Source organism: Oncorhynchus mykiss, chromosome 2, assembly GCF_057628025.1.
Source record: "Oncorhynchus mykiss isolate SJ-2025 chromosome 2, ASM5762802v1, whole genome shotgun sequence".
Lineage (NCBI taxonomy): Eukaryota > Metazoa > Chordata > Actinopteri > Salmoniformes > Salmonidae > Oncorhynchus > Oncorhynchus mykiss.
In genome coordinates, this window is record NC_143023.1 from 74,904,278 (window position 1) to 74,931,366 (window position 27,089).

Here is a 27,089-nt window from a genome sequence, read left to right on the forward strand (position 1 = left end):
TTGTTTTACTTTTTATTGTTTTTTACTTTAGTTTATTTGGTAAATATTTTCTTAACTCTTCTTGAACTGTATTGTCGGTTAAGAGCTTCTAAGTAAGCATTTCACGGTAAGGTCTATACTTGTCGTATTCGGCGCATGTGACAAATACAATTTTATTTTATTTTATTTTATCAAAAGTTCCAATACGCTTAATGCATTCTAGCACCGCCCACATTCCATTCCTCTTCACATGGGTTTCATTTCCGTTTGACTTCGGTTTGACTTCGAGCCCATCGCGATGTTGCGCTAACTCAGGGAGGAAGGAGATGTGGCTAAATATGGATCAAATTTGTTGAAATTGTTAAATGACATTTGCATAATTTGTAAGCTACAGCAAGACATTGATGAGAAAACTTGAGTAAAATCTTTTCACGAGTGTTTCCACAGCATTATCGCTGCAAAACTGACACTAGCTAGCTAGCTTCTTTTTCATTTAAATAACATGGCTGGTAGCTAGCTAGCATAAGAGATGTCTGGCTAGCCTGTAACTTATGGTTGCTATTAAGTTGTGTAACAGAGCAAATAGTCTAGGTATTTATCATTTGTGACTCACCACCTGGATTCGGTCTTACGTAGCAAAATTTTAAATGGTGTTTTTTACATTGGATAAAAGTAGAGCTACAAGATGGTATATCATACACTGCATTTGAGGAACAATGGGGAAGTAATTCTGCTTTGAAAGTTGATCAACTTGTAAACACACTTTTGAGAAAATAGCCTTTGAATGTTTTGAAATCTAGTGAAAAGGTCTTCTTTGTCTGCACCCATTCAGCATCATTCACACCCTCTTAAGCTTTAGCCCCACCCATCTCGTTTCGCTCTCGGAGCGCACACTTGACGCTCTGGCAGATGATTTGTTTACCTCTGGATAACATGAAAACAGCCTAACAAGTTCTGCTGGCAACAATTTAATGACGCTTTTTTGCAGACGTTTACTGACACCGGCCATATTCAACGGATGTTGAATTTGGCCGGCCAGCTAACATTAGCTAGTTAAACAACAATGAATAGTGCCAACAATGCCACAGTGCTGGGAGCTAACCAACCAGGTTCAGTGTTAGCTAGCTAACATTAGGCTCTAACTACAAAAGCAAACAGCTCTAGGAAATGAATAATAATGTCATCTAGGGAGCCAACCAGCTAACGTTAGCTAGCTAGTTAACAGTACACTTTAGCTTGAAATCAAACCACTTTCTGTCAAAATTCAAAATGTGTAATATCTGAAAATGTAGCTAGCTAACGCTAGACAATATTACCTGTATACGTCATCATGCATGATGGACCCGTCTCCCTGTCAGGAATGCCATACCACGGTTGCACTTAGTTTGAAGATGTAATCTGGAGACAGGTGTTTTCTCCATCTCTTTAGCTATCATACTCTAATTCCACTGACTTCAAAACTTGATCCTACAGAAAGTGGAGAGCAAAACGTATGCAGCTCCACTACACAATACCTTTTTTTTTTAAATCCGAATTACCAACACAGACTGATTACTAACATTAGTTTAAATTGGATCAATTAGGAAGACCAACAACTGTTCAGAATGACATGTTCATGACTGTTGATATTCACAGGACTCTCCAAAAGCTGTGTTGAACGAGCACCACGGATGAAGGAGGGGGAGGAAATTAGTTTCTCTCTACCAAACCTTCACCAAGTTGTCCAATCTTTGCTTCATGAACAATTGTTGCATCTTCTAAAATAAATAAAGGATACATTTTGTTAATTTTGTTTCCAACTTTTTTATAGGTGTGAATAATTTAGGAGATCAGTAATATAATGTTGTTTTTAAAAAAAAATTATAAAACACATATTCAGTCACAAGTCACTTGGATTATTTTATGATGGCTTTCAAAATGTTAGCAAAGATTATGTTTTGTTACTTTATAAATGCTGAAACATTCTCATTAGTTTTCTTTAAATGTCTACTACCCATTTGAAAAAGTAGTACTGTTTCTATTAGTTGTTTGCTACTGTCTGGTAAAGTGGTGGACAATATGGAATACATCGAAGGAAGGGAGAATAAATGAGTAATCAGTTTATGGATGTATAAATGGAGAGCTGTAAAAAACATGGACAATGTCAGGGAATAATCAGGTAAATATAGAGCCTATAAATGACAAATGAAACGGTGCAGGGAAACGGTGCAGGGAAACAGTGCAGGGAAACGGTGCAGGGAAAAAGCACTGCTTAGGATAAGATTTTCAAAACATTGGTTCAACTTGAGGAATGAGATCTCAGCTTGCTATATAGGAAAGCCAACCAAATATACACCTTAGCGAACATTCATATTGTAAAGTACATAGACCTATTTCTCTGAAAAGCAATGTTAGATCCAGTCTATGATATTAACCAGGCTCTGATGTAAGCTAGCTAACCAGTTAAGTCTATGGAAGAGGCTACCTTGCTAGCATCAGCTTTGCAGTGGTTATACTATGTTGAAATACTCGTTTTCAAATTTTCTAAATTTTTTCTCACAAGCGCATTGCTGTAGTTTTTAAATTCTGTGAATGTCATTTAGTAATTTTAACGAATTTGATCCATAATTTCCAAGATCTCCTCCATGTTCGCAATGGCTGACAACGCTCTGGAAATGGCTCCCCGATGTGAAGAGGGTTTGGAACATTTGAGCGTGGAATGTGCATTGAGGGTATTGTTGGACATCAAAACTTCAGCAGGATTCCAATACAAATTATAGAACACTTTGCAAGCCATTACAAAGAGACTTGCAGGTGTGACCTGCAAACCAGGAGTTTCAGACTGCTGTGTTAGTGCAAAACTAGGGTGTCGACGTGTGGTATTGTCAAAAAAAAGTTATCTATTGTCAGAAATAATGACATTCTTATGATAAAATATTAAGTTAGTTGAACAAAGACTGTGCAGTTTGAGCTACAGTTGAAAAGACAAAGGAGTCTGAGCTCCATCTTGTTTTTAACTTCTGTCTGTAAAACATTTTTTTGCTAAAGATAAACTACGTATTTGGTGGCTACCAACTAATGTTGAATCACAAGACAAATAAATATGTCAGATACAGAATAGAACAGAATCTTAAGCTGCCGTAAAAATGTGTAGTCTTCCATTTTGACAAACAGTTTTCCATTTGCCATAAACAGCACTTTTACTATAATTGTGAGTGAAAACCAGATTATTTTCAGAGCTCTACTCACACAATCAGAGTTGATGTTTTGACGATGTTTGGTATAAGTTGCCAGTTGCCAGACAAACACAGAGAAAAACAATACCTGGAGTTTTACAGATTTACAGGAAACACAACAGTCTCACACTCATATGCATCATACCAGACTCTACTATAAACTGGTCAGACACTGGCGCCTGTCTCAAACCTAGTTGAATACTTTATTCGGAACAACAATGAAGACTTGTGGGTATAAAGGATCCAATTACGTTAGAGGTCTCACGGATGCTTGGACCTGTTAGTCAGTGATGTGGGTCTTTCCCTGAAATCAATACTTTTTAGGTAGTGTAACTTTGTGTGGGACAAAAACATTATATTTTAACATTCTGTCATGACGTGTACATCTTCAACTTAACAAAAACATGTTTTCCCATATCAAGAGGTTAAATAAAAAATATATACATATATATTGTAAGTGCGTAATAGGTGCCAAATAAAGTAACAGGGTTGACCGTAACAACTTTGACCGTAACAGGGTTGACAATTTCATCTTAAATCAGCCATAAATCCCCTTGTGACAGAGGGAATGGGAGATTGCTGTGTGACACAGGGAGGGGCAATTGCATGCAAGGCTAACAAAACAAATGTAATTGTTAAAACACTTCTAGCCTGTCTATCTATGGGTCACAGGGTTAAATAAACTTCAGTTAGTGCTAAATACGGCTGCTAGAATCCTGACTAGAACCAAAAAATTTGATCATATTACTCCAGTGCTAGCCTCTCTACACTGGCTTCCTGTCAAAGCAAGGGCTGATTTCAAGGTTTTACTGCTAACCTACAAAGCATTACATGGGCTTGCTCCTACCTATCTCTCTGATTTGGTCCTGCCGTACATACCTACACGTACGCTACGGTCACAAGACGCAGGCCTCCTAATTGTCCCTAGAATTTTTAAGCAAACAGCTGGAGGCAGGGCTTTCTCCTATAGAGCTCCATTTTTATGGAACGGTCTGCCTACCCATGTCAGAGACGCAAACTCGGTCTCAACCTTTAAGTCTCTACTGAAGACTCATCTCTTCAGTGGGTCATATGATTGAGTGTAGTCTGGCCCAGGAGTGGGAGGGTGAACGGAAAGGCTCTGGAGCAACGAACCGCCCTTGCTGTCTCTGCCTGGCCGGTTCCCCTCTTTCCACTGGGATTCTCTGCCTCTAACCCTATTCAGGGGCTGAGTCACTGGCTTTACTGGGGCTCTCTCATGCCGTCCCTGGAGGGGGTGCGTCACCTGAGTGGGCTGAGTCACTGATGTGGTCATCCTGTCTGGGTTGGCGCCCCCCCCCCCTTGGGTTGTGCCGTGGCGGAGGTCTTTGTGGGCTATACTCAGCCTTGTCTCAGGATGGTAAGTTGGTGGTTGAAGATATCCCTCTAGTGTTGTGGGGGCTGTGCTTTGGCAAAGTGGGTGGGGTTATATCCTTCCTGTTTGGCCCTGTCCGGGGGTGTCCTCGGATGGGGGCACAGTGTCTCCTGACCCCTCCTGTCTCAGCCTCCAGTATTTATGCTGCAGTAGTTTATGTGTCGGGGGGCTAGGGTCAGTTTGTTATATCTGGAGTACTTCTCCTGTCCTATTCGGTGTCCTGTGTGAATCTAAGTGTGCGTTCTCTAATTCTCTCCTTCTCTCTTTCTCTCTCTCGGAGGACCTGAGCCCTAGGACCATGCCCCAGGACTACCTGACATGATGACTCCTTGCTGTCCCCAGTCCACCTGGCTGTGCTGCTGCTCCAGTTTCAACTGTTCTGCCTTATTATTATTCGACCATGCTGGTCATTTATGAACATTTGAACATCTTGGCCATGTTCTGTTATAATCTCCACCCGGCACAGCCAGAAGAGGACTGGCCACCCCACATAGCCTGGTTCCTCTCTAGGTTTCTTCCTAGGTTTTGGCCTTTCTAGGGAGTTTTTCCTAGCCACCGTGCTTCTACACCTGCATTGCTTGCTGTTTGGGGTTTTAGGCTGGGTTTATGTACAGCACTTTGAGATATCAGCTGATGTACGAAGGGCTATATAAATAAATTTGATTTGATTTTTGATTTGATTTGATGTGTTATGCTCGACCCACACAGTTTTCCACCACAAAACCAGCTCACATATTAGTTTCACCATATTAAAACGACCTTAAAATGAATCACTAATCACATGAGATAAATAATAATCTTTAGAAATGACTTTGTCAAAGCAACAAAATAACTAGGCCTTTACATTAATGATGAAAACTTGGAGAAATGTTGGAGTTAAGTGGGTTGAAATCTTCAGAGAAGTCACAGAGAGTGCACAGAGGGACATGTATTTATTCATATAAAACATAACATTGATTGATTTGTCCATGTGGTTTATATTAAAGGACACTTCATTTCATATAACAGGCTTTTACAATCTAGCATTGGTGCACAATTTCTACTTGAAATATCAAAGGGATGCAAAGGGGACTTATTTGTAATTGCAGACTACAATAGGGGACTCATTAGGGGGACTCATTAGGGGACTCATTAGTAATTACAGACTACAAAAACCACAGCAGCTACAACAGTTGTAAAAGTTATCTGTGATTCATCTCTAGCCAGTGTCCTGTGGTGTCATGTCCTGGTGAGCCAGGAGTTTTAGCTGAGCCTGAGGATTCTGTACAGCTGATGATTAAACTGAACCCTAAGCCAACTCCTGCTCCTCCACACAGGAACCAGCTGACATGATCAACGTGTTGATGGGGAGGATGTCTGTGATTTCTAGCAGACAGATAGGCAGGATCAGCCTTGTTACAATAGCACACAAATCAGTGAAGGGGCTATTGTGCAACAAGCTCTCACAGTCTCACGTCAAAATTAGATGTTCATCCATGTTAAATTCGAATGGTTAAGGTAAGAGTTAAGGTCTGGGATAGACTAATTCCGAAGTGTTTAAGGTTCAGTTTAGGCATTAAGTCCAAATTTCTTAAGGTTAGGTTTAATTAAGGAATGAACTCTGAAATCTTAAGGTTAGGCATTAACTCTGAATAGTTAAGGTAAGGGTTAAGGTTTGGGATAGGCTTAAGAAAATGAATGAAAAAAATAAAAAATGTATTGCTGCATTTGAACATGCCCGTCCAACATACCCGTCCACAATGTCTGAGGAAATACCAAAACCCACTTGTCATCCCTACTGCCTCTGATCAAGAGGACTCACTAAACAAAAATACAGAGTTTGTAAATGATGTTGGAGTTTTGGCAAATGCCTGTGTCTGTCCGTCTGGGTTGCTTAATTTAAGGAATTTGGTGGATAGCATTTACTTTTACTTGAGTACTTTTTTCACAGTGCCTTGCAAAAGTATTCATCCCCCTTTATTAAAAATGTTTGTTTAATTAAAACCTGTAACTTAAATGGAATTGTATTTGAATTTCATGTAATTTACATACACAAAAGTGTCCAAATTGGTGAAGTGAAATGAAAATAATTACTTGTTTAAAAAAATTCTAAAAAATTTAAAACAGAAAAGTGGTGTGTGAATATGCATTCACCTCCTTTGCTATGAAGCCCCTAAATAAGATCTGGTGCAACCAATTACCTTCAGAAGTCACATAATTATTTAAATTAAGTCCACCTGTGTGCAACCTAAGTGTCACATGATCTGTCACATGATCTGTGTACATATCCACCTATTCTGAGAGGCCCCAGAGTCTGCAACACCATAAGGCAAGTGGCACCATGAAGACCAAACAGGTCAAGATGAAGTTGTGGAGAAGTACAGATGAGGGTTGGGTTATAAAAAAATATCAGAAACTTTGAACATCCCATGGAGCACCATTAAATCCATTATAAAAAATGGAAAGAATATGGCCCCACAACAAACCTGCCAAGAGAGGGCCACCCACAAAAACTCACAGACCAGGCAAGGAGGGCATTAATCAGAGAGGCAACAAGAGACCAAAGATAACCCTGAATGAGCTGCAAAGCTCCACAGCGGAGATTGGAGTATCTGTCTATAGGACCACTTTAAGCCATACACTCCACAGAGCTAGGCTTTATGGAAGAGTGGCCAAAAGAAAGCCTTTGCTTAAAGAAAAAAATATGCAAACACGTTTGGTGTTCACCAAAAGGCATGTGGGAGACTCCCCAAACATATAGAAGAAGGTACTCTGGTCAGATGAGACTAAAATTGAGCTTTTTGGTCATCAAGGAAAACGCTATGTCTGGTGCAATCCCAACACCTCTCATCACCCCGAGAACACAATCCCCACAGTGAAGCATGGTGGTGGCAGCATCATGCTGTCGGGATGTTTTTCATCGGAAGGGACTGGGAATCTGGTCAGAACTGAAGGAAGGATGGATGGCCCTAAATACAGGGACATGTCTTAAGGGAAACCTGTTTCAGTCTTCCAGAGATTTGAGACTGGGACAGAGGTTCACCTTCCAGCAGGACAATGACCCGAAGCTTACTGCTAAAGTAACACTTGAGTGGTTTAACGGAAAACATTTAAATGTCTTGGAATGGCCTAGTCAAAGCCCAGACCTCAATCCAATTGAGAATCTGTGGTATGACTCAAAGATTGCTGTACACCAGCGGAACCCATCTAACTTGAAGGAGCTGGAGCAGTTTTGTCTTGAAGAATGGGTAAAATCCCAGTGGCTAGATTTGCCAAGCTTATAAAGAATGCCCCATGAGACTTGCAGCTGTAATTGCTGCAAAAGGTGGCTCTACAAAGTATTAAGTTTGGGGGGGAGTGAATAGTTATGCACACTCAAGTTTTCAGTTTTTTTTGTCTTATTTCTTGTTTGTTTCACAATAAAACATATTTTGCATCTTCAAAGTGGTAGGCATGTTGTGTAAATCAAATGATACAAACCCCCAAAAATCAATTTTAATTCCAGGTTGTAAGGCAACAAAATAGGAAAAATGCCAAGGGGGTGAATACTTTCGCAAGCCACTGTATTTAAGTACATTTAAAACCAGATACTTTTAGTCTTTTACTCGAGTAGTATTTTACTGGGTGACTTTCACTGTTACTTGAGTCATTTTCTATTAAGATATCTTTTCTTTTACTCAAGTATGACAATTGAGTACTTTTTCAACCACTGCTATTGTGTGTGTGTGTGTTTGTATGTTTGCATGAGTTCTTCAATCTCAGACAATCAGTGTGTCTCTGGTTTGGGATCTTATTGCCTCTATGTCACTTCAAAAGGACTGTGGCTACATGGAGACTGACAGAAAGTGCCAGGACCTTTCCCCTGTTTCCCTTGTAGCTCTGTTCATGGTGGTCCTGTCCTGGAGCAGGATGGCAGCTCTCTGATTCAATTAAAAACACCACCAATCTAGCACACACACACACACACACACACACACACACACACACACACACACACACACACACACACACACACACACACACACACACACACACACAGCATTCCACAGTGGTCTTTGTAATTCACAACATCCCTCAGATACAGCTCTCTCTCAGATCCAGTTCCACATTCTTCTGTTCCATACCACTTTAATAACATGCTCTGCACTGAACGACAAAGGCATGTCATTTGTCATAAACTGATATAAATGAGTGAAGGGTTGAATGTTGTTGGAATGACAGCCATTGACAGGTGTCATGCCAACCGTTCTGATGGTCATTTGTCAGTATGTTAAGCTCCACAAATCGAATCAGAATGGGAACATTCCATAAACAAGGTCAACCAAAGCAGAGGTCAGGAGAGAGAAAGACCTCAGGTCTCCCCAGTCATAAAGCCAACCGTGTCATAGTGCTTTTCAAATGTTTTTTTCAATTCCGCTCCTCTGTTCTGTTCTCCTGAACCCAAACTTTACAATCATAAATACACATGTCACCAGGTCTAGCATTATGAATGACAATACACAGGAGGCTGGATGGGCACTTCACATTGTCACACACACACTCACATACTCACACCCACACACAGATCAGTACATTTCAGAGTGCTCCGTATGATGGATGACAATATACAGCAGCTTTGACGGTCACTTCCACAGATCACTTGAGCGGTGTAACCCAGCCTTCCACTGAACCATCTCTGACCAGGCCCGGGTTTCACATTACTGGCACTATACACAGGGAAACTGTCTGTCCAGGGAGCCCAAGCACATTACAGGCTCTGAGCCAACATGGTGGCCACATAGCTTCCATAACTTTATGGAATGTCTGACCAGGTGAGCTGCTCAGAAATTATCTCTGGTGTCTGACAACGGGAGGGAAGAAGAGAGGGAAAGGGGAAAGAAGGGAAATGGGGCCGGGGTTCAGGGAGCTATGTAAGAAGTTGATGAGTTTTTCCAATACAGGCAGAAAACAAGTGATATTTTTTACGTGTGTATGCCGAATGCGTTCAATGTGCTGGGAGAGTGAGGGTGCTGGGCTGTACCAACTAAGGAACTGGACAGCCCAGATATATGTCATCTATGAGTGTTCAACAACATTCTGTTGGCCAACCATAACAGACCTGGATTCTCAGTCAGAATGCTTCATATCTACCTTTCCTTTCTCCCTCTCCTTCTGTCCTCTCTACCTCCATACATTTCTACCTCTCCCAGAGCTACTGAACTGATGGTATCAGAGTTTCACAACACGCCAAATACTGAATGGGCTCTAAGACGGATGGACACAAACACACACACAATACTAAGAAATCACACAGTGCATGTGTGCCGAGCCATATGACGTGCACCTGTGTAAACGGGCCTGTAATCTGGTGGCTCTGTAGAACAGTGGGTCCTCTCTGCTTCTGAACACTGCTGGAGAAGAGTAGTAGCCATCCCTGATCCCGGCCTGACCTCTGAGCATGGGGTCTGGTATATACACACTACACGCTCCCTGCTGCTGCTGCTGCTGCTGTGCACTGTGGTGTGTGTGTGTGTGTGTGTGTGTGTGTGTGTGTGTGTGTGTGTGTGTGTGTGTGTGTGTGTGTGTGTGTGTGTGTGTGTGTGTGTGTGTGTGTGTGTGTGTGTGTGTGTGTGTGTGTGTGTGTGTGTGTGTGTGTGTGTATGTTCAGAGTTGGTGTGTGCAGGAAAAGTCGTTGGACAGAGGCGGATATTGACCCAGCATTAACATGAGTGAAAATATTTGGACTGTGTGAGGAGACCTTGAGAGGAACTCCTGGACATGGCATAGTAAAACAAACCATCGACAACAACAGTCATTCACACTATCGCTCCCAGACATTTTGGAAAAGCTTGCTACATGTTTGTCTGAGAGGAAGCATAGTGAGGCTTCTTTGTTATAGGCCAGGTGGGTAACAGTGAAATGTTTGACATGAATATAAAACAGTCAGATACGTCAAGATCAGATGTTTTAAATGTTTACGGACCTCAGATAACCTACATGGAAATATGTGCAATCCCCGAAATTTGCCTGATTCTTGATTCTAAATGAATAAGGGAATGTTGGAATACAACAGTGCATACAGTACATTCACACAGACTCCTCACCCCCACTAATTCGTCTCTCCTCTCCTCCCATCTCCTCTCCTCCCCTCCCTTCTCCTCTCCTCTCCTCTCCTCTCCTGGATTTAAAAAAAATTTTTTTTTAATTTTATTTCACCTTTATTTAACCAGGTAGGCAAGTTGAGAACAAGTTCTCATTTACAATTGCGACCTGGCAAAGATAAAGCAAAGCAGTTCGACACATACAACGACACAGAGTTACACATGGAGTAAAACAAACATACAGTCAATAATACAGTAGAAACAAGTCTATATACGATGTGAGCAAATGAGGTGAGATAAGGGAGGCAAAGTAAATACAATATAGCAAGTAAAACACTGGAATGGTAGATTTGCAGCGGAAGAATGTGCGAAGTAGAAATTATAGGTTGGCTATGTACAGGTGCAGTAATCTGTGAGCTGCTCTGACAGCTGGTGCTTAAAGCTAGTGAGGGAGATAAGTGTTTCCAGTTTCAGAGATTTTTGTAGTTCGTTCCAGTCATTGGCAGCAGAGAACTGGAAGGAAAGGCGGCCAAAGAAAAAATTGGTTTTGAGGGTGACCAGAGAGATATACCTGCTGAAGCATGTGCTACAGGTGGGTGATGCTATGGTGACCAGCGAGCTGAGATAAGGGGGGACTTTACCTAGCAGGGTCTTGTAGATGACATGGAGCCAGTGGGTTTGGCGATGAGTTTGAAGTGAGGGCCAGCCAACGAGAGCGTACAGGTCGCAATGGTGGGTAATATATGGGGCTTTGGTGACAAAACGGATGGCACTGTGATAGACTGCATCCAATTTGTTGAGTAGGGTATTGGAGGCTATTTTGTAAATGACATCGCCGAAGTCGAGGATTGGTAGGATGGTCCGTTTTACAAGGGTATGTTTGGCAGCATGAGTGAAGGATGCTTTGTTGCGAAATAGGAAGCCAATTCTAGATTTAACTTTGGATTGGGTCTGGAAGAAGAATTTACAGTCTAACCAGACATCTAGGTATTTGTAGTCCAAGTATTCTAAGTCAGAGCCGTCCAGAGTAGTGATGTTGGAGAGGCGGGCAGGTGCAGGCAGCGATCGGTTGAAGAGCATGCATTTAGTTTTACTTGTATTTAAGAGCCATTGGATGCCACGAAAGGAGAGTTGTATGGCATTGAAGCTTGCCTGGAGGGTTGTTAACACAGTGTCCAAAGAAGGGCCAGAAGTATTCAGAATGGTGTCGTCTGCGTATAGGTGGATCAGAGACTCACCAGCAGCAAGAGCGACATCATTGATGTATACAGAATTGAACCCTTTGGCACCCTCATAGAGACTGCCAGAGGTCCAGACAGCAGACCCTCCGATTTGACACATTGAACTCTATCAGAGAAGTAGTTGGTGAACCAGGCGAGGCAATCATTTGAGAAACCAAGGCTATCGAGTCTGCCGATGAGGATGTGGTGATAGACAGAGTCGAAAGCCTTGGCCAGATCAATGAATACGGCTGCACAGTAATGTTTCTTATCAATGGCGGTTAAGATATCGTTTAGGACCTTGAGCGTGGCTGAGGTGCACCCATGACCACCTCTGAAACCAGATTGCATAGCAGAGAAGGTATGGTGAGATTCGAAATGGTCAGTAATCTGTTTGTTGACTTGGCTTTCGAAGACCTTAGAAAGGCAGGGTAGGATAGATATAGGTTTGTAGCAGTTTGGGTCAAGAGTGTCCCCCCCCCTTTGAAGAGGGGGATGACCGCAGCTGCTTTCCAATCTTTGGGAATCTCAGACGACACGAAAGAGAGGTTGAACAGGCTAGTAATAGGGGTGGCAACAATTTTGGCAGATCATTTTAGAAAGAAAGGGTCCAGATTGTCTAGCCCGGCTGATTTGTAGGGGTCCAGATTTTGCAGCTCTTTCAGAACATCAGCTGACTGCGTTTGACAGTGATGAGTGGAGGTTGTTTGACCGCTGACCCATTATGGATGCAGACAATGAGGCAGTGATCGCTGAGATCTTGGTTGAAAACAGCAGATGTGTATTTAGAGGGCAAGTTGGTTAGGATGATATCAATGAGGGTGCCCGTGTTTACGGCTTTGGGGTGGTACCTGGTAGGTTCATTGATAATTTGTGTGAGATTGAGGGCATCAAGCGTAGATTGTAGGATGGCTGGGGTGTTAAGCATGTCCAGTTTAGGTCGCCTAGCGGCACGAGCTCTGAAGATAGATGGGGGGCTGTCCAAAGCACAGATGTCCAGAGCACAGCTGGGGGCAGAGGGTGGTCTATAGCAGGCGGCAACGGTGAGAGACTTGTTTTTAGAGAGGGGGATTTTTAAAAGAAGAAGTTCAAATTGTTTGGGTACAGACCTGGATAGTAGGACAGAACTCTGCAGGCTATCTTTGCAGTAGATTGCAACAATGCCCCCTTTGACAGTTCTATCTTGTCTGAAAATGTTGTAGTTTGGGATGAAAATTTCAGAATTTTGGGGGGTCTTCCTAAGCCAGGATTCAGACACAGCTAGAACATTCGAGTTGGCAGAGTGTGCTAAAGCAGTGAATAAAACAAACTTAGGGAGGAGGCTTCTAATGTTAACATGCATGAAACCAAGGCTATTACGGTTACAGAAGTCATCAAAAGAGAGCGCCTGGGGAATAGGAGTGAAGCTAGGCGCTGCAGGGCCTGGATTCACCTCTACATCACCAGAGGAAAAGAGGAGGAGTAGGATAAGGGTATGGCTAAAGCAATGAGAATTGTTCATCTAGAATGTCTGGAAAAGGGAGTAAATGGAGATTTCTGGGGGCGATAAAATAACGTCAAGGTAAAATGTACAGACAAATGTATGGTAGAATGTGAATACAGTGGAGGTAAACCTTGGCATTGAGTGATGATGAGAGAGATAGTGTCTCTAGAAACATCATTGAAACCAGGAGATGTCATCGCATGTGTGGGTGGTTGAACTAATAGGTTGTATAAGGTATAGTGAGCAAGACTAGAGGCTCTACAGTGAAATAACTCAATAAACACTAACCAGAACAGCAATGGACAAGGCATATTGACATTAAGGAGAGGCATGCTTAGTCGAGTGATCAAAAGGGTCCAGTGAGTAGTGAGGTTGGTTGGGGTCACGCCGATTCAGACAGCTAGCCGGGCCATCGGTAGCAAGCTAGCATAGGATGGAGGTCTGTTTTTAGCCACCTCGTGCGTTTCCGTCGGTAGGATTAGTGGGGTTCCGTGTGGTAGAGGGGATCAATCCAATTCGCAAAAAAAATAATAGATATAGTTATAGAGGCCCAAGAAAAAATAAAAAAATTGTCCGATACGTCTATGCAGATAGCAGCTGATAAGACAGCTAACAATTAGCGGACTACAAATGTTCTACCGACGTTCAGGTAACGTCGCGACGGAGGAGCCAGCTGGATAACTCCCTCGGGCAGATAACGTCGGTAGTCCAGTTGTGAAGGCCCGGTGGGGCTCCGCGTTGGCACTAAAATGGGTCTGGATAGGTGATTGTAGCCCAGGAGTGACTGATGGAATTCTTCAGCTGGCTAGCTCCGGAATAATTGATGTTTGCTCCGGAATCGACGTAAGCCGATAGTCACACGGCTAGCAGGTGAGATCCAGGTATAAATGTCCAGAGCTTGCGGTTGAAATCCGGGGACATGGAGAGAAAAATAGGTCCGGTATGTTCCGGTCCGAGCCGCGCCGTATAAAACTGGCAATAGATTATCGAGCTAAAGAATAGCTGATGACCACAAACCGTGGTTAACTGAATACTAACGATTAGCCAGTAAAGAAGCTAACTAGCTTCTGGTTAGCTTCAGGCTAGCTTCTGGCTAGTTTCTGGCTAGCTTCTGGCTAGCTTCTGGTTAGCTTCTATGGAGGATTACAGCTTTGAGGTAAATAATACTTTCTTTAAAAAAATATATAAATTGGTGAGGCGGGTTGCAGGAGAGTGTTTTGAAGATGAGTTTATGGAAAAGAAAAATATATATAAAAAGGTATGCAAAGAAAGTTGTAAATATACAGTATATATATATATGGGACATGACAAGACGAGGACAAAAGACGTCCGACTGCTATGCCATCTTGGTGACAATGTCAATGGGATGGGGTGGGGTGAGAGGAAGAAAATAAGATTATTCACGAGAGATATATGGCAGACAGCTGATTGACTAAGAGGGAGGAATAAAAGGGGTGTATACTATGATAGACAATGCTAAGGCATATCTGAATGATCCCTACCATTACACTGAGAAAGACAGTAATAAGAAGGAGTGTAATAAGGAAGAAATGTAATAAGAAGGAGCGTAATAAGAAGGAAGGAGTATAATAAGGAAGGAGTGTAATAAGGAAGGAGTGTAATAAGAAGGAATGTAATAATAAGGAGTATAATAAGAAGGAATGTAATAAGGAAGGAGTGTAATAAGAAGGAAGCAGTGTAATAAGGATTGTAATAAGGAAGGGGTGTAATAAGGAAGGAGTGTAATAAGAAGGAGTGTAATAAGAAGGAAATAGTGTAATAAGAAGAAATGTAATAATAAGGAGTCTAATAAGAAGGAAGGAGTATAATAAGGAAGAAGTGTAATAAGGAAGGAGTGTAATAAGAAGGAATGTAATAATATGGAAGGAGTGTAATAAGAAGGAAGGCGTGTAATAAGAATAAATGTAATAATAAGGAGTGTAATAAGAAGGAAGGAGAATAATAAGGAAGGAGTGTAATAAGAAGGAAGGAGTGTAATAAGGAAGGAGTGTAACAAGAAGGAGTGTAATAATGAGTGTAATAAGGAAGGAGTGTAATAAGAAGGAGTGTAATAAGGAAGGAGTGTAATAAGAAGGAGTGTAATAAGGAAGGAGTGTAATAAGGAAGTATTGTAATAAGAATGAGTGTAATAATAAGGAAGAAGTGTAAGAAGGAAGGAGAAGAAGGAGTGTAATAAGGAAGGAGTGTAATAAGAAGGAGTGAAATAAGAAGGTGTGTAAGAACGAAGGAGATGCACATCAGAGTGATTTCAAATGTGGAAAATAATTGGATAACCATTCCACTCACCTCCTCCTCAACAACAGATGCTGATTTATAATTAAGGGTTGTTAACAAAACTGTGTGTGTGTGTGTGTGTGTGTGTGTGTGTGTGTGTGTGTGTGTGTGTGTGTGTGTGTGTGTGTGTGTGTGTGTGTGTGTGCGTGCGTGCGTGCGTGCGTGCGTGTGTGTGTGTGTGTGTGTGTGAGTGTGTGCTTGTGTGCATGCGTGTGTCATGTGAGCTCTGTTGTGTTCAGCCAGTGAACAGGTGCAGAGTGGGAGTTAGATTCGACCTCTGGGAGGACAGCTGCCTCTCTATGGACCATGATCCTCTCTGCTCCTGATTTAAGCATCCTTTACAATCAAATAATCCATGCCGATGGATACACACTGTATGTCAACTGCTGGCTTACACTCTCTCTCCCTCTCCCCCTTGTTCTCTCCCTCAACTTTAGAAGCAAATGGCCTGTCTCTTTTGAGATGCGGTCCTATTTCCTGCTTATCACACGTATCCTGAACATGCTGTGTAATGGAATCAACAGACCAAGGTGGGAAGGACTGCAATTAGAATAGTTGCGTCAGTGGTTGTGAGGTTACACATGTCTTTCAAACATCAGAGAAACATCCTATCACAACTGTAACTCTGCTAAGCCTGAATCATATCAGATCTCCTGATTGTACACCAATCACACAGCTAGAGAATAATAATACATATTAAGGCTGTCATGGTGACATTTTTATCACACACATACACATACCCAGACACACACAACACTTTCATCATACAGAATGCACAAAATTCAGTGAGAAAAATAACTGTAACGTTTCAAATAGATCCATGTAATTGAAGATAATCAGATTCACAGAAATGGTCTCCTTGAAGAACATGGAAAGACAAAAAAGAAAACCAAGGACTCCAAAGAGGTGGACATTTGTTCACTGTTATAAACACAATAAGGAGTGTTGACCATATCTGTCACAGGCTACACACAAACACACAGCTTGGAGAAAGAACAGACAGTAACAGCAGGATCTTCTGGAGAAGAGAACACACTAATAACAGGGCTTCAGACAGGTGAGAGAGAAGAGGGGGAGAAGAGAGACAGAGAGCAAGGGAATGAGAGACATACAGTGGAGATAAAGGAGATAAGGAAAGTGGAAAGTGACAAGTGAGAGTACAATTTTAAACAAAAAGCTAATAAAGAGTGAGAAATAAGGGTCAGAGGGGAAAGGAAAGAGAGAGAAGGAGATAAAAGAAGAGGGAGAAACTAGAGTCTGGATAAACTTTGGCTGTGGTCCATAATAATGCTGCAGGAGAAGGGCGGTCGGGAAGAAGTGGAGGGGGACAGGGAGAGAGGGAGGAGAGGAGATGAGAGGTGGTGGGCTGCACTGTGCGGTTCAGTGCTGTGTGGCGCGTGGAGAAGCAGTATTTCTTGGAGCAGAGCAGGGGAGAGGCTGACCCTGAGATACACCCTGCAGGCTGCACTTCAGCTGTCAGAGAGAGAGACTGCGAGAGAGAGCGAAATTGAGGCGAGATAGGAGAGAGACTGAGAGAGAGAGAGAGAGATTGAGGAGTGATAGGAGAGAGAGAGAGAAAGAGAGAAGGGGAGTGAAAGAGAGAGAGACAGAGTGGGGAAAGAGAGAGGAAGAGAGAGAGGTTTCTTCTCATTAGCAGGAGTCAATCGTCAAATTAATGAATTAATGAATGGCACACACACACGGGTATGTATCCTCTGCTCTGAGGAGTGGAAGCAGTACACATTAGTGAGCACAGTTGTTTGGATCCTCCTTGCCTGATCAGAGGGGGGAAAGAGAGAGAACACAAGAGAAACATCACAAGAGAGACAGAGAGAAAGAGAGAGAGTCTCCCTCTGCCTCTCCTGCTTCCCCTGGGCTAGTGGCCAGACACTGACTCTGTTGGATCCTGGAAGAACACAAGCTGGGGATACCACAATGCTGCCTTAGACAGAATGACAGAACACACAGCAGCACTTTGGAAGGACTATCAGCAGAATTTATTTTTCTTCATTTGTTCAGACATAAAGAAGATACAACATCCCTGCCAGGCTGCCACAAGAACGACAGTCAGTCGGACAGACGGACAGAGAGCAGCAGTGGTTATGCAGCACGGGCTGTAACAGCTGGAGTACTCTCTCTTGCCTGAAGCAATTGGTTTTAGGAGCTAAGTTCCTCACTACCTCTCAATCATTGAATCATAGTTCTGTAGGATCTCCTCTCATAAAGATAGACACAATACTGCAGTAGTCCCTACAGACTGAGACAGAACAGTACAGCTCCACTTGGAGATCAGTAGAACGAAACCGTGGATTCTTCCCTCTCCGAGGGCTGAGAAACCTGCAATACCTGTGGTCAGAGACTGGATTTCTGCCTTTTCCTATGGAGGACAGATTGATGATGATACTGTATATCTGATTCATTATAACATACTCTGGTCATAGAGCCTGGACTCTCCCAGGTGGATATTTCCTACACTTCCCTTGGACTTAAGTAGTGATTCACACTGGATTGGCTTACTCCCTGTTCGGTGTGTTTGTGTCAGGATGGAGTGTGTGAAGAATGTGTCTCTGATTCTGAGTGTTTTCCTGTTGAGCTCAGCACACTCAGCCCAGAGCGTCTACCCCAGAATACGACTCTCCCATAAAGGTAGGAATCAGGAACGTTAGTATGTGAGTGCTGGCTAAGCGTCATCATTAATGACATATTCATGCACAGTGTTCTCTATAGTCCTAACTAGTCAAAGCATGCTAACATTTTTATTCCAGTTATGTCACGGCAGGTGTGTCAGTGACAATATAGAATGTTTACTAGTAGACACCTCTGCACAACCCCTTAACAACTTGGAGAAATGAGTTATTACTTTACTAAACTGCTCGTATTCATCACTAAGTGTATAGCTGGCCACAGTATCATCTCTGCTGTTAGAAACTGTTAATGAGTATTTGAGATTACTCTATGTAAGATGAAAGAGGACCTAAACTCATCTATGACATTGTAAAGTGTGTTTTCTCCTTGTGATTGTCTTGGTATTTTATTAGGATCCCTCATTAGCTGTTGCAATAGCAGCAGCTACTCTTCCTGGGGTCCCCACAGAACATGAAACAGTCAAAGGTTTGGACACACCTACTCATTCAAGGGTTTTTCTTAATTTTTTTATATTTTCTACATTGTAGAATAATATTTAAGGAATCAAAACTATGAAATAACAGATATGGAATCATGTAGTAACCAAACATTTTTTAAACAAACCTAATCGATTTTAGAATCTTCAAAGTAGCCACCCTTTGCCTTGATGACAGTTTTGCACACTATTGGCATCCTCTCAACCAGCTTCAGCTGGAATGCTTTTCTAACAAACAAAACAAAAGGAGATCCCATTTATGCTGAGCACTTATTTTCCTTCACTCTGCTGTCCAACTCATCCCAAACCATCTTAATTGGGTTGAGGTGGGTTATTGTGGAGGCCAGGTCATCTGATGCAACACTCCATCACTCTCCTTCTTGGTCAAATAGCACTTACACAGCCTGGAGGTGCGTAGGGTGATTGTCCTGTTGAAAAACAAATGATACTCCCACTAAGCGCAAATGGGATGGGAGTGCGTATCGCTGCAGAATGCTGTGGTAGCCATGCTGGTTATGTGTGCCTTAAATTCTAAATAAATCACTGACAGTGTCACCAGCAAAGCACCCCCACACCATCACACCTCCTCCTCCATGCTTCACGGAACCACACAAGCAGAGATCATCCGTTCACCTACTCTGCGTCTCACATACATGTAACCAAAAATCGCAAATTTGGACTCATCAGACTAAAGGACAAATTTCCACCGGTCTAATGTCCATTGCTCATGTTTCTTGGACCAAGCAAGTATCTTCTTATTATTTGTGTCCCTTACTAACCACTAGTTTATTTTGCAACCTCTGAGTAGTGGATGTTGAGATGTGTCTGTTACTTGAACTCTGTGAAGCATTTATTTGGGCTGCAACTTCTAAGACTGGTAACTCTAATGAATTTATCTTCTGCAGCAGAGGTAACTCTGGGTCTTCCTTTCCTGTGGCGGTACTCATGAGAGCCAGTTTCATCATATCCCTTGATGGTTTTTGCGACTGCACTTGAAGAAACTTTCGAAGTTCTGGAAATTTTCCGTATTGACTGACCTTAATGTCTTAAAGTCAAGATGGACTATCGTTTCTCTTTGCTTATTTGAGCTGTTCTTGCCATAATATGTACTTGATCTTTTACCAAATAGGGATATCTTCTGTATATCCGCCCTTCCTTGTCACAACACAACTGATTGGCTCAAACACATTAACACCTGTCTATGACACACGTTCCGCTAACGGAACCCCACCCCAACATTCCGCTGAAAAGGCAGCGCGGGAAATTCAAAAATATTTTTTAGAAATATTTAACTTTCACACATTAGCAAATCCAATACAGCAAATGAAATATAAACATCTTGTTAATCTACCCATCGTGTCCGATTTTTAAAATGTTTTACAGCGAAAACACAACATATATTTATGTTAGATCACCACCAAATCCAAAAGAACACACAGCCATTTTTCCCAGCCAAAGATCATAGAAAAGCAGAATTACAGATAAAATGAAACACTAACCTTTGATAATCTTCATCAGATGACACTCATATGACATCATGTTACACAATACATTTATGTTTAGTTCGATAATATGCATATTTATATCCACAAATCTCGGTTTACATTGACGCCATGTTCAGAAACTGCTCCAAAATATCCGGAGTAATTACAGAGAGCTAAGGCAGATAACAGAAATACTCATCATAAACTTTGACGAAAGATACATGTTTTACATATAATTAAAGATACATTGGTTCTTAAGCCGCCGCTGTGTCAGATTATTTTTAAATGTTACGAAAAAAGCATTTTATGCAATAATCTAAAACGGCGCTAAGACGTAACTATATTTCTCCGCCATGTTGGAGTCAACAGAAATACGAAATTACATCATAAATATTGTCTTACCTTTGATGATCTTTCATCAGATTGCAGTGCAAGGAGTCCTAGTTCCACAATAAATAATTGTTTTGTTCCATAATGTCCATTACTAGTGTCCAATTAGCTGCTTTTGCTAGGACGGTTAGTTCACATGTCCAAAAGCTGGCGCTGGTCCAGGCGAACTCGGACGAAAACTTCAAAAAGTTATATTCCAGGTCGAATAAACTTATTTTCATATATATCCAATAACGTTCCAAACGGAGCATTCATTTTTGTCTACAGAGTCATGGAACGCAGGCGATATCAAAAGTAATGTGCGCAACCAGGAACTGGCATTCTGACAGACCACTGACTCATTCCCCTCCCATCTAGTGGAAGGCGTAGGAAGTGCGAACATATCCATATCTTGTTTGGATGTGAATAGGCGATGACTTGAAATTCGACCAGCCTCAGAATTTCCACTTCCTGTTTGGAAATGTGCCTGCCCTATGAGTTCTGTTATACTCACATGCATAATTCAAACAGTTTTAGAAACTGAGTGTTTTCTATCTAATAGTAATAATAATATCATATATTAGCATCTAGAACAGAGTAGGATGCAGTTCACTATGGGCACGCAATTCATCCAAAGTGAAAATGCTGACCCAATTCCTAACAGGTTTTAAGAAGGACAGAAATTCCACAAATGAACTTTTAAGAAGGCACACCTGTTAATTGAAATGCATTCCAGGTGACTACCTCATGAAGCTGGTTGAGAGAATGCCAAGCGTGTGGAAAGTTGTAATCAATGCAAAGGGTGGCTGCTTTGAAGACTCTCAAATATAAAATATATTTTGAATTGTCTTTTTTGGTTGCTACATGATTCCATATGTGTTATTTCATAGTTTTGATGTCTTCACTATTATTCTACAATGTAGAAAATAGTACAAATAAAGAAAACCCTTGCATGAGTAGGTGTGTCCAAACTTTTGACTGGTACTGTACATTTAAAAACGGCACACTTCTTGTTGTTGACTAGAGGATTGTTTTCTTCCCCTGGCCACGGTGACTGGCATTCCACAATGTGGCATTCTACTGTTATGCTGGTAGGATGAGAGAGGGGCACAGGTAGGTTTATGGTGGTGGTGTGTGTGTGTGTGTGTGTGTGTGTGTGTGTGTGTGTGTGTGTGTGTGTGTGTGTGTGTGTGTGTGTGTGTGTGTGTGTGTGTACATCAGCTGATCAGCTGATGTACGAAGGGCTATATAAATAAATGTGATTTGATTTGATTTGATTTGATTTGTGTGTGTGTGTGTGTGTGTGTGTGTGTGTGTGTGTGTGTGTGTGTGTGTGTGTGTGTGTGTGTGTGTGTGGTCTCATCTGATTATTTACAGTCTATATCTTAGGGAGTATGAGGTTCGGTCTTTGTAGTTAAGTCTGTAGTTAACACAACCCTTTCTTCTCTCTCCACTGTGTCTTTGATCACTATAGCAACACTAACACATACTGTAATTCCACAGAAAAAGGTGTCGGACATAAAGCTTACGCTTTATACGTATTCCCCAAGGTGTCTACAGCATTGTGACGTCTTTTTACACATTTAAGTTGAAGAAGAGTCGTAAGGGACCACATTGAGCAAGTGGTCACATGATGGCTCCCGCAGAAAATCTTGTGTAAAGTACAGAAGTAGCCATTTTTCCAATCGCTTCTTATGAGAAACCAATTGTCGCGGTGGATATTTTATTGAATTGATATGTGAAAAACACATTGAGGATTGATTCTAAACAACGTTTGCCATGTTTCTGTCGATATTATGGAGCTAATTTGGAAAAAAGTTTGGCGTTGTAGTGACCGCATTTTCCGGTCGATTTCTCAGCCAAACGTGAAGAACAAACGGAGCTATTTTGCCTACAAAAATAATATTTTTGGAAAAAAGGAACATTTGCTATCTAACTGGGAGTCTCCTGAGTGAAAACATCCAAAGTTCTTCAAAGGTAAATGGTTTAATTTGATTGCTTTTCTTATTTTCGTGTTGCCTGCTGGTAGCAGAGCCTAGAATAGCATTATGCCATGATAAACTTACACCAATGCTTGTCTAGCGTTGGCTGTAAAGCATATTTTGAAAATCTGAGATGACAGTGTGATTAACAAAAGGCTAAGCTGTGTCTCAATATATTTCATTTGTGATTTTCATGAAGAGGAACATTTTAATTATGATAATTAGTTTGAGGCTATGATTACGCTCCCGCATGCGGGATGGGTAGTATCTTAAGAGTACGTGTGGAATTTCCCTGGTCAATAAATAGGATCTGTGTAAGGGGCAAAGCAGTGAGTTTGTCCTGGGAGTAGAACAGCGTGGTTTATCTACTTGGTACCCCACTATGAAGGTTCGCTGGGGTACTATGAAGGTTCGCTTTCCCTCTCTTATCACCATGCGAGGTTAGATAACATCTCACAGTAAATTACCTTAATAAATACAGATGTAGGATATTCATTTGAGCCAGTTTGCTACAGCAGGAAAATAATCCTCCAGGAACAGGAAATGTGAATTATTATGTTGATTATAATTTTTGGACATTTTTGTAGGGGTTGATACATTTTTTATTAGGGTAAATCAAGTCTGACATTTTAAAGTGGAATTACAAACTTTAGAATCCTTTTAAAACTCAAATACACTACAAGTTTACATTTCCTGCTGTGCAAATTCTCAGCAACAAAAGGGTGATCAAATTAAGATCCTACATCTGTAGAATGAGGAGGGAGAGAGAAAGAGAAGGGAGATAGGAGGAAAGGAGAGCTAGAAAGGGATGAATAACTGAAAAAGTGAAGAAGAAAGAGAATGCTAGAAGAAGGGAAATAAGGGAGAGACGAGCCCGGGACGCAGGGAAGGAAATACAGAGAGATGAGAAATGGTAGAAATGGAGAGGAGAAACAGAAATAAGGGAGGGATGTTATGGGTTTGTTTGGTTAGTGAAGTGTGTTAGGCTGGTATATTGACAGAATCCCTTGCTGAGTGTTGAGTTGTGCTGATGTGTTCAGCCATAAACGTCACCTCAATTACAGTAATAACACTGACATTCATACATGTATTTCACCTGAGTCATTACTAACCTGGGGGAGAGAAGCTCCACTGACTGATTTACACACACAGAGGGACAGAGAGAGAGAAAAGAGAGAGAAAGAGAAAGAGTTAGAGTGAGAGCAAGAGAGAGGGAAAGAGAGAGAGAAAGGCAGACAGATGGAGGAAGACACACCACAGGAGAGGAGAGGAGTGGAGAGGAGTGGAGAGACGGTGGGCACTGGAACAGGCCTGTGGTTACCACCATCCACCATGAACTTGTTCCAAAGTTCTATTTCAAGCTCTCTCATACTGAACTCGATCTTAAACAAACTTTAATTCTGTCTGCTGTATGTCTCCTCTCCCTCAGTCCACCCTTTTCCACTCCATCGCTCTCTCTCCCCCATCATTCTCTTACTCAAAATCAAATCGAAGTTTCTTGGTCACGTACACAGATTTGCAGATGTTATCGCAGGTGCAGAGAAATGCTTGTTTTTCTAGCTCCAACAGTGCAGTAATTATAATAAAAAACAGAATCCTGAAGAAAAAAAATATATATAATTTATATAGGATGAGCAAATGACTAGAATACAGTATATACAGTTGAAGTCGGAAGTTTACATACACCTAGGTTGGAGTCATTAAAACTAGTTTTTCAACCATACCACAAATTTCTTGTTAACAAACTATAGTTTTGGCAAGTCAGTTAGGACATCAACTTTGTGCATGAGACAAGCCATTTTTCCAACAATTGTTTACAAACAGATTATTTCACTTATAATTCACTGTATCACAATTCCAGTGGGTCAGAGGTTTACATTCACTAAGTTGACTGTGCCTTTACAGAGCTTGGAAAATTCCAGAAAATGGTGTCATGGCTTTAAAAGCTTCTGATAGGCTAACTGACATCATTTGAGTCAATTGGAGGTGTACCTGTTGATGTATTTCAAGGCCTACCTTTAAACTCAATGCCTCTTTCCTTGACATCATGGGAAAATCTAAAGAAATCAGCCAAGACCTCAGAAAAAATATTGTAGACCTCCACAAGTCTGGTTCATCCTTGGGAGCAATTTCCAAACACCTGAAAGTCCACGTTCATCTGTACAAACAATAGTACGCAAGTATAAACACCATGAGACCACACAGCCGTCATACCACTCAGGAAGGAGACGCCTTCTGTCTCCTAGACATGAACGTACTTTGGTGCGAAAAGTGCAAATCAATCCCAGGACCGTGTGAAGATGCTGGAGGAAACAGGTACAAAAGTATCTATATTCAAAGTAAAACTGTCACATACCATGACACTGGAGAGACGATGCAGGTACGGGGAGTAAAACATTTACTAAAGAACGGACGAGGAGCAAGCCCTGCGGTTGCAGACGGTGCAATTGTCGGACCAGGTGATGAAGCAGCCCAACAGGATGCACTCAATGGTTCATCTGTAGGAGTTTGTGAAGGTCTTAGGGGCCAAACCAAATTGTGCTGTTGCGCCTTCTTCATGACACTGTCTGTGTAAAGGGACCATTTCAGGTTGTCAGTGATGTGCACGCCGAGGAACCTGAAGCTTTTGACCGTCTCCATTCCTGTTGATGTGGGTGGGGGCGTGCTCTCTCTGCTGTCTCCTTTGGTCCACGATCAGATCCTTCATTTTGTTGACGCTGATGGAGAGATGATTTTCCTGGCAATACTCTGCCAGGACTCTCACCTCCTCCCTGTAGGCTGTCTCATTGTTGTTGCTAATCAGGCAACACAGTCATGGCGGAACAGGGAGTAGAGGAGGGTCCTGAGCATGCACCCCTGGGGTGTCCCCGTGTTTAGGATCAGAGTGGTGGAGGTCTTGTTGCCTACCTTCACCACTTGGGGTCGGCCTGTCAGGAAGCCCAGGACCCAGTTGTACAGGGAAGGGTTCAGACCCAGGGCCCTGAGCTGAGTGATGAGCTTGGAGGGTACTATGGTGTTGAAGGCTGAGATGAACAGCATTCTTGCATGGCGATGGATCTGCTTGGGCAATGTGGGTAGTGGGTCTAGGGTATCCCCCCTTCTCTCCTGTAGCGTGTTCTGGCTGGTAGAGCATGCTGTAGAAGGCTGCTGGTGGATCCTATCATTATGGAATGAAAAACATCTAAGCTTTAATAATATGTGTCTCATGGTCTCTGCCAGCTTTGATTTACACCGACCTACCGACACACTGAGACACACACACACACACACACAGAATAATGTGAATACTTTACCATGTGCAGGCCTTGAAGGCGGATCTGGAAAAGAGAGGAATGTGGTTAAAGTCTCTGTTATTAGTCCTGAGGAACTAAACTATCACAATATTAACTATCACAATCTATCTGGTTGTATTTCTCTGGATGTGGAGGAGTTTGTTTGAAATCATGGATGTAGTCATCAGAGATGTGTGACCCAGTTTTCTTAAAGGTGTTACAGTACTGTAGAGATCAATCCAGTCTACCCTTTAGGTCCATGGAAATATGCTCTCAGATGGACATCCTCCAGGACTGAGTTTACAAGTCAGAATTATTTTGGGAATGTTATCAGAGTTTCCATCTCAGAGCTCTGACATTGAGATTTCATCTTGTCTTCTGTGTTTATATTATCACTATCTCTTTCTCCACTTTTTCATTCCACTCATCTCCCTCTTTCCTCTCCTGCCTCTCTTCCCTGAAAATTTCACCACGTGTAAGCGCAACTCTTTTCCAACACTGTTGATCTTTTCCATCAACTATAATCTCGATTTACTCTCATTCCTATCAATTTGTTTTGAAAATCTGCTTTTGTATCGAGTTGCAATCACCGATTGTCTCCAGTTTCCAAAGCAGAACAGACCTGAAGCTGCTCTGCATGCAGCTCCTCCAAAGACCTTAAACACACTTTATGAGAGCCTAATACACTCTCATTGGGCAGGGCTTTCAGCCAATCAAAACTCTTAAATCCTAGTGGTCAATTGTCCCATCTGTCTGATGTCTAAAGATGGTTTCCAGAGGGATTGGTCTGGCCATTGTTTTACAATGAATAGAACAGAACTCCTTATTAAAAACACAATGAAAAACAATAGAGCTGTAGAATACATTACATTACTTGAAATGATATGCGGTCTTGCATCATATGTTGTCTGTATCCTTTTGTATTGTCTGTCTGTATATTCTGTTTATTGTGGAAACACCATTTCACAAAGTCAGATTCCTGTACATGCAAATGTATTTGGTGAGTAAAGGTGATTCTGGTTCTGCTCATCTGCATATTGTGGCCCTGTAGTGAACTCTTCAGGGTAAAACAAGTGTTATATTATGCTGTATGTATAATGAGAGGTAGTTACTGCTGGCATGTGTCAGAGTATGGTGTGGTGGAGGCAGCGAGACAAATGAAGCGATGGGGTGGAGGGAGAGACGGAGCCAACACATGATTTATCTCTCTTCTACCA

General features: G+C 41.9%; 2 protein-coding genes across 5 annotated transcripts in view; one reads left to right on the top strand and one right to left on the bottom strand.

Moving 5' to 3' along the window:
- The window catches only part of LOC110496093 (metabotropic glutamate receptor 3), a 918,426-nt gene that overhangs the window by 398,265 nt on the left and 493,072 nt on the right, over nucleotides 1-27,089 (bottom strand). The window lies entirely within an intron of this gene.
- The window catches only part of LOC110496126 (semaphorin-3E), a 51,127-nt gene continuing 41,005 nt past the window's right edge, over nucleotides 16,968-27,089 (top strand). For all 4 annotated transcript variants that reach the window (XM_036955513.2, XM_036955515.2, XM_036955514.2 and 1 more), the window contains exon 1: nucleotides 16,968-18,290. In XM_036955513.2, the coding sequence (XP_036811408.2) occupies nucleotides 18,188-18,290 (103 nt within the window). In that variant the 5' untranslated portion in view covers nucleotides 16,968-18,187. The remainder of the gene's footprint in view (nucleotides 18,291-27,089) is intronic.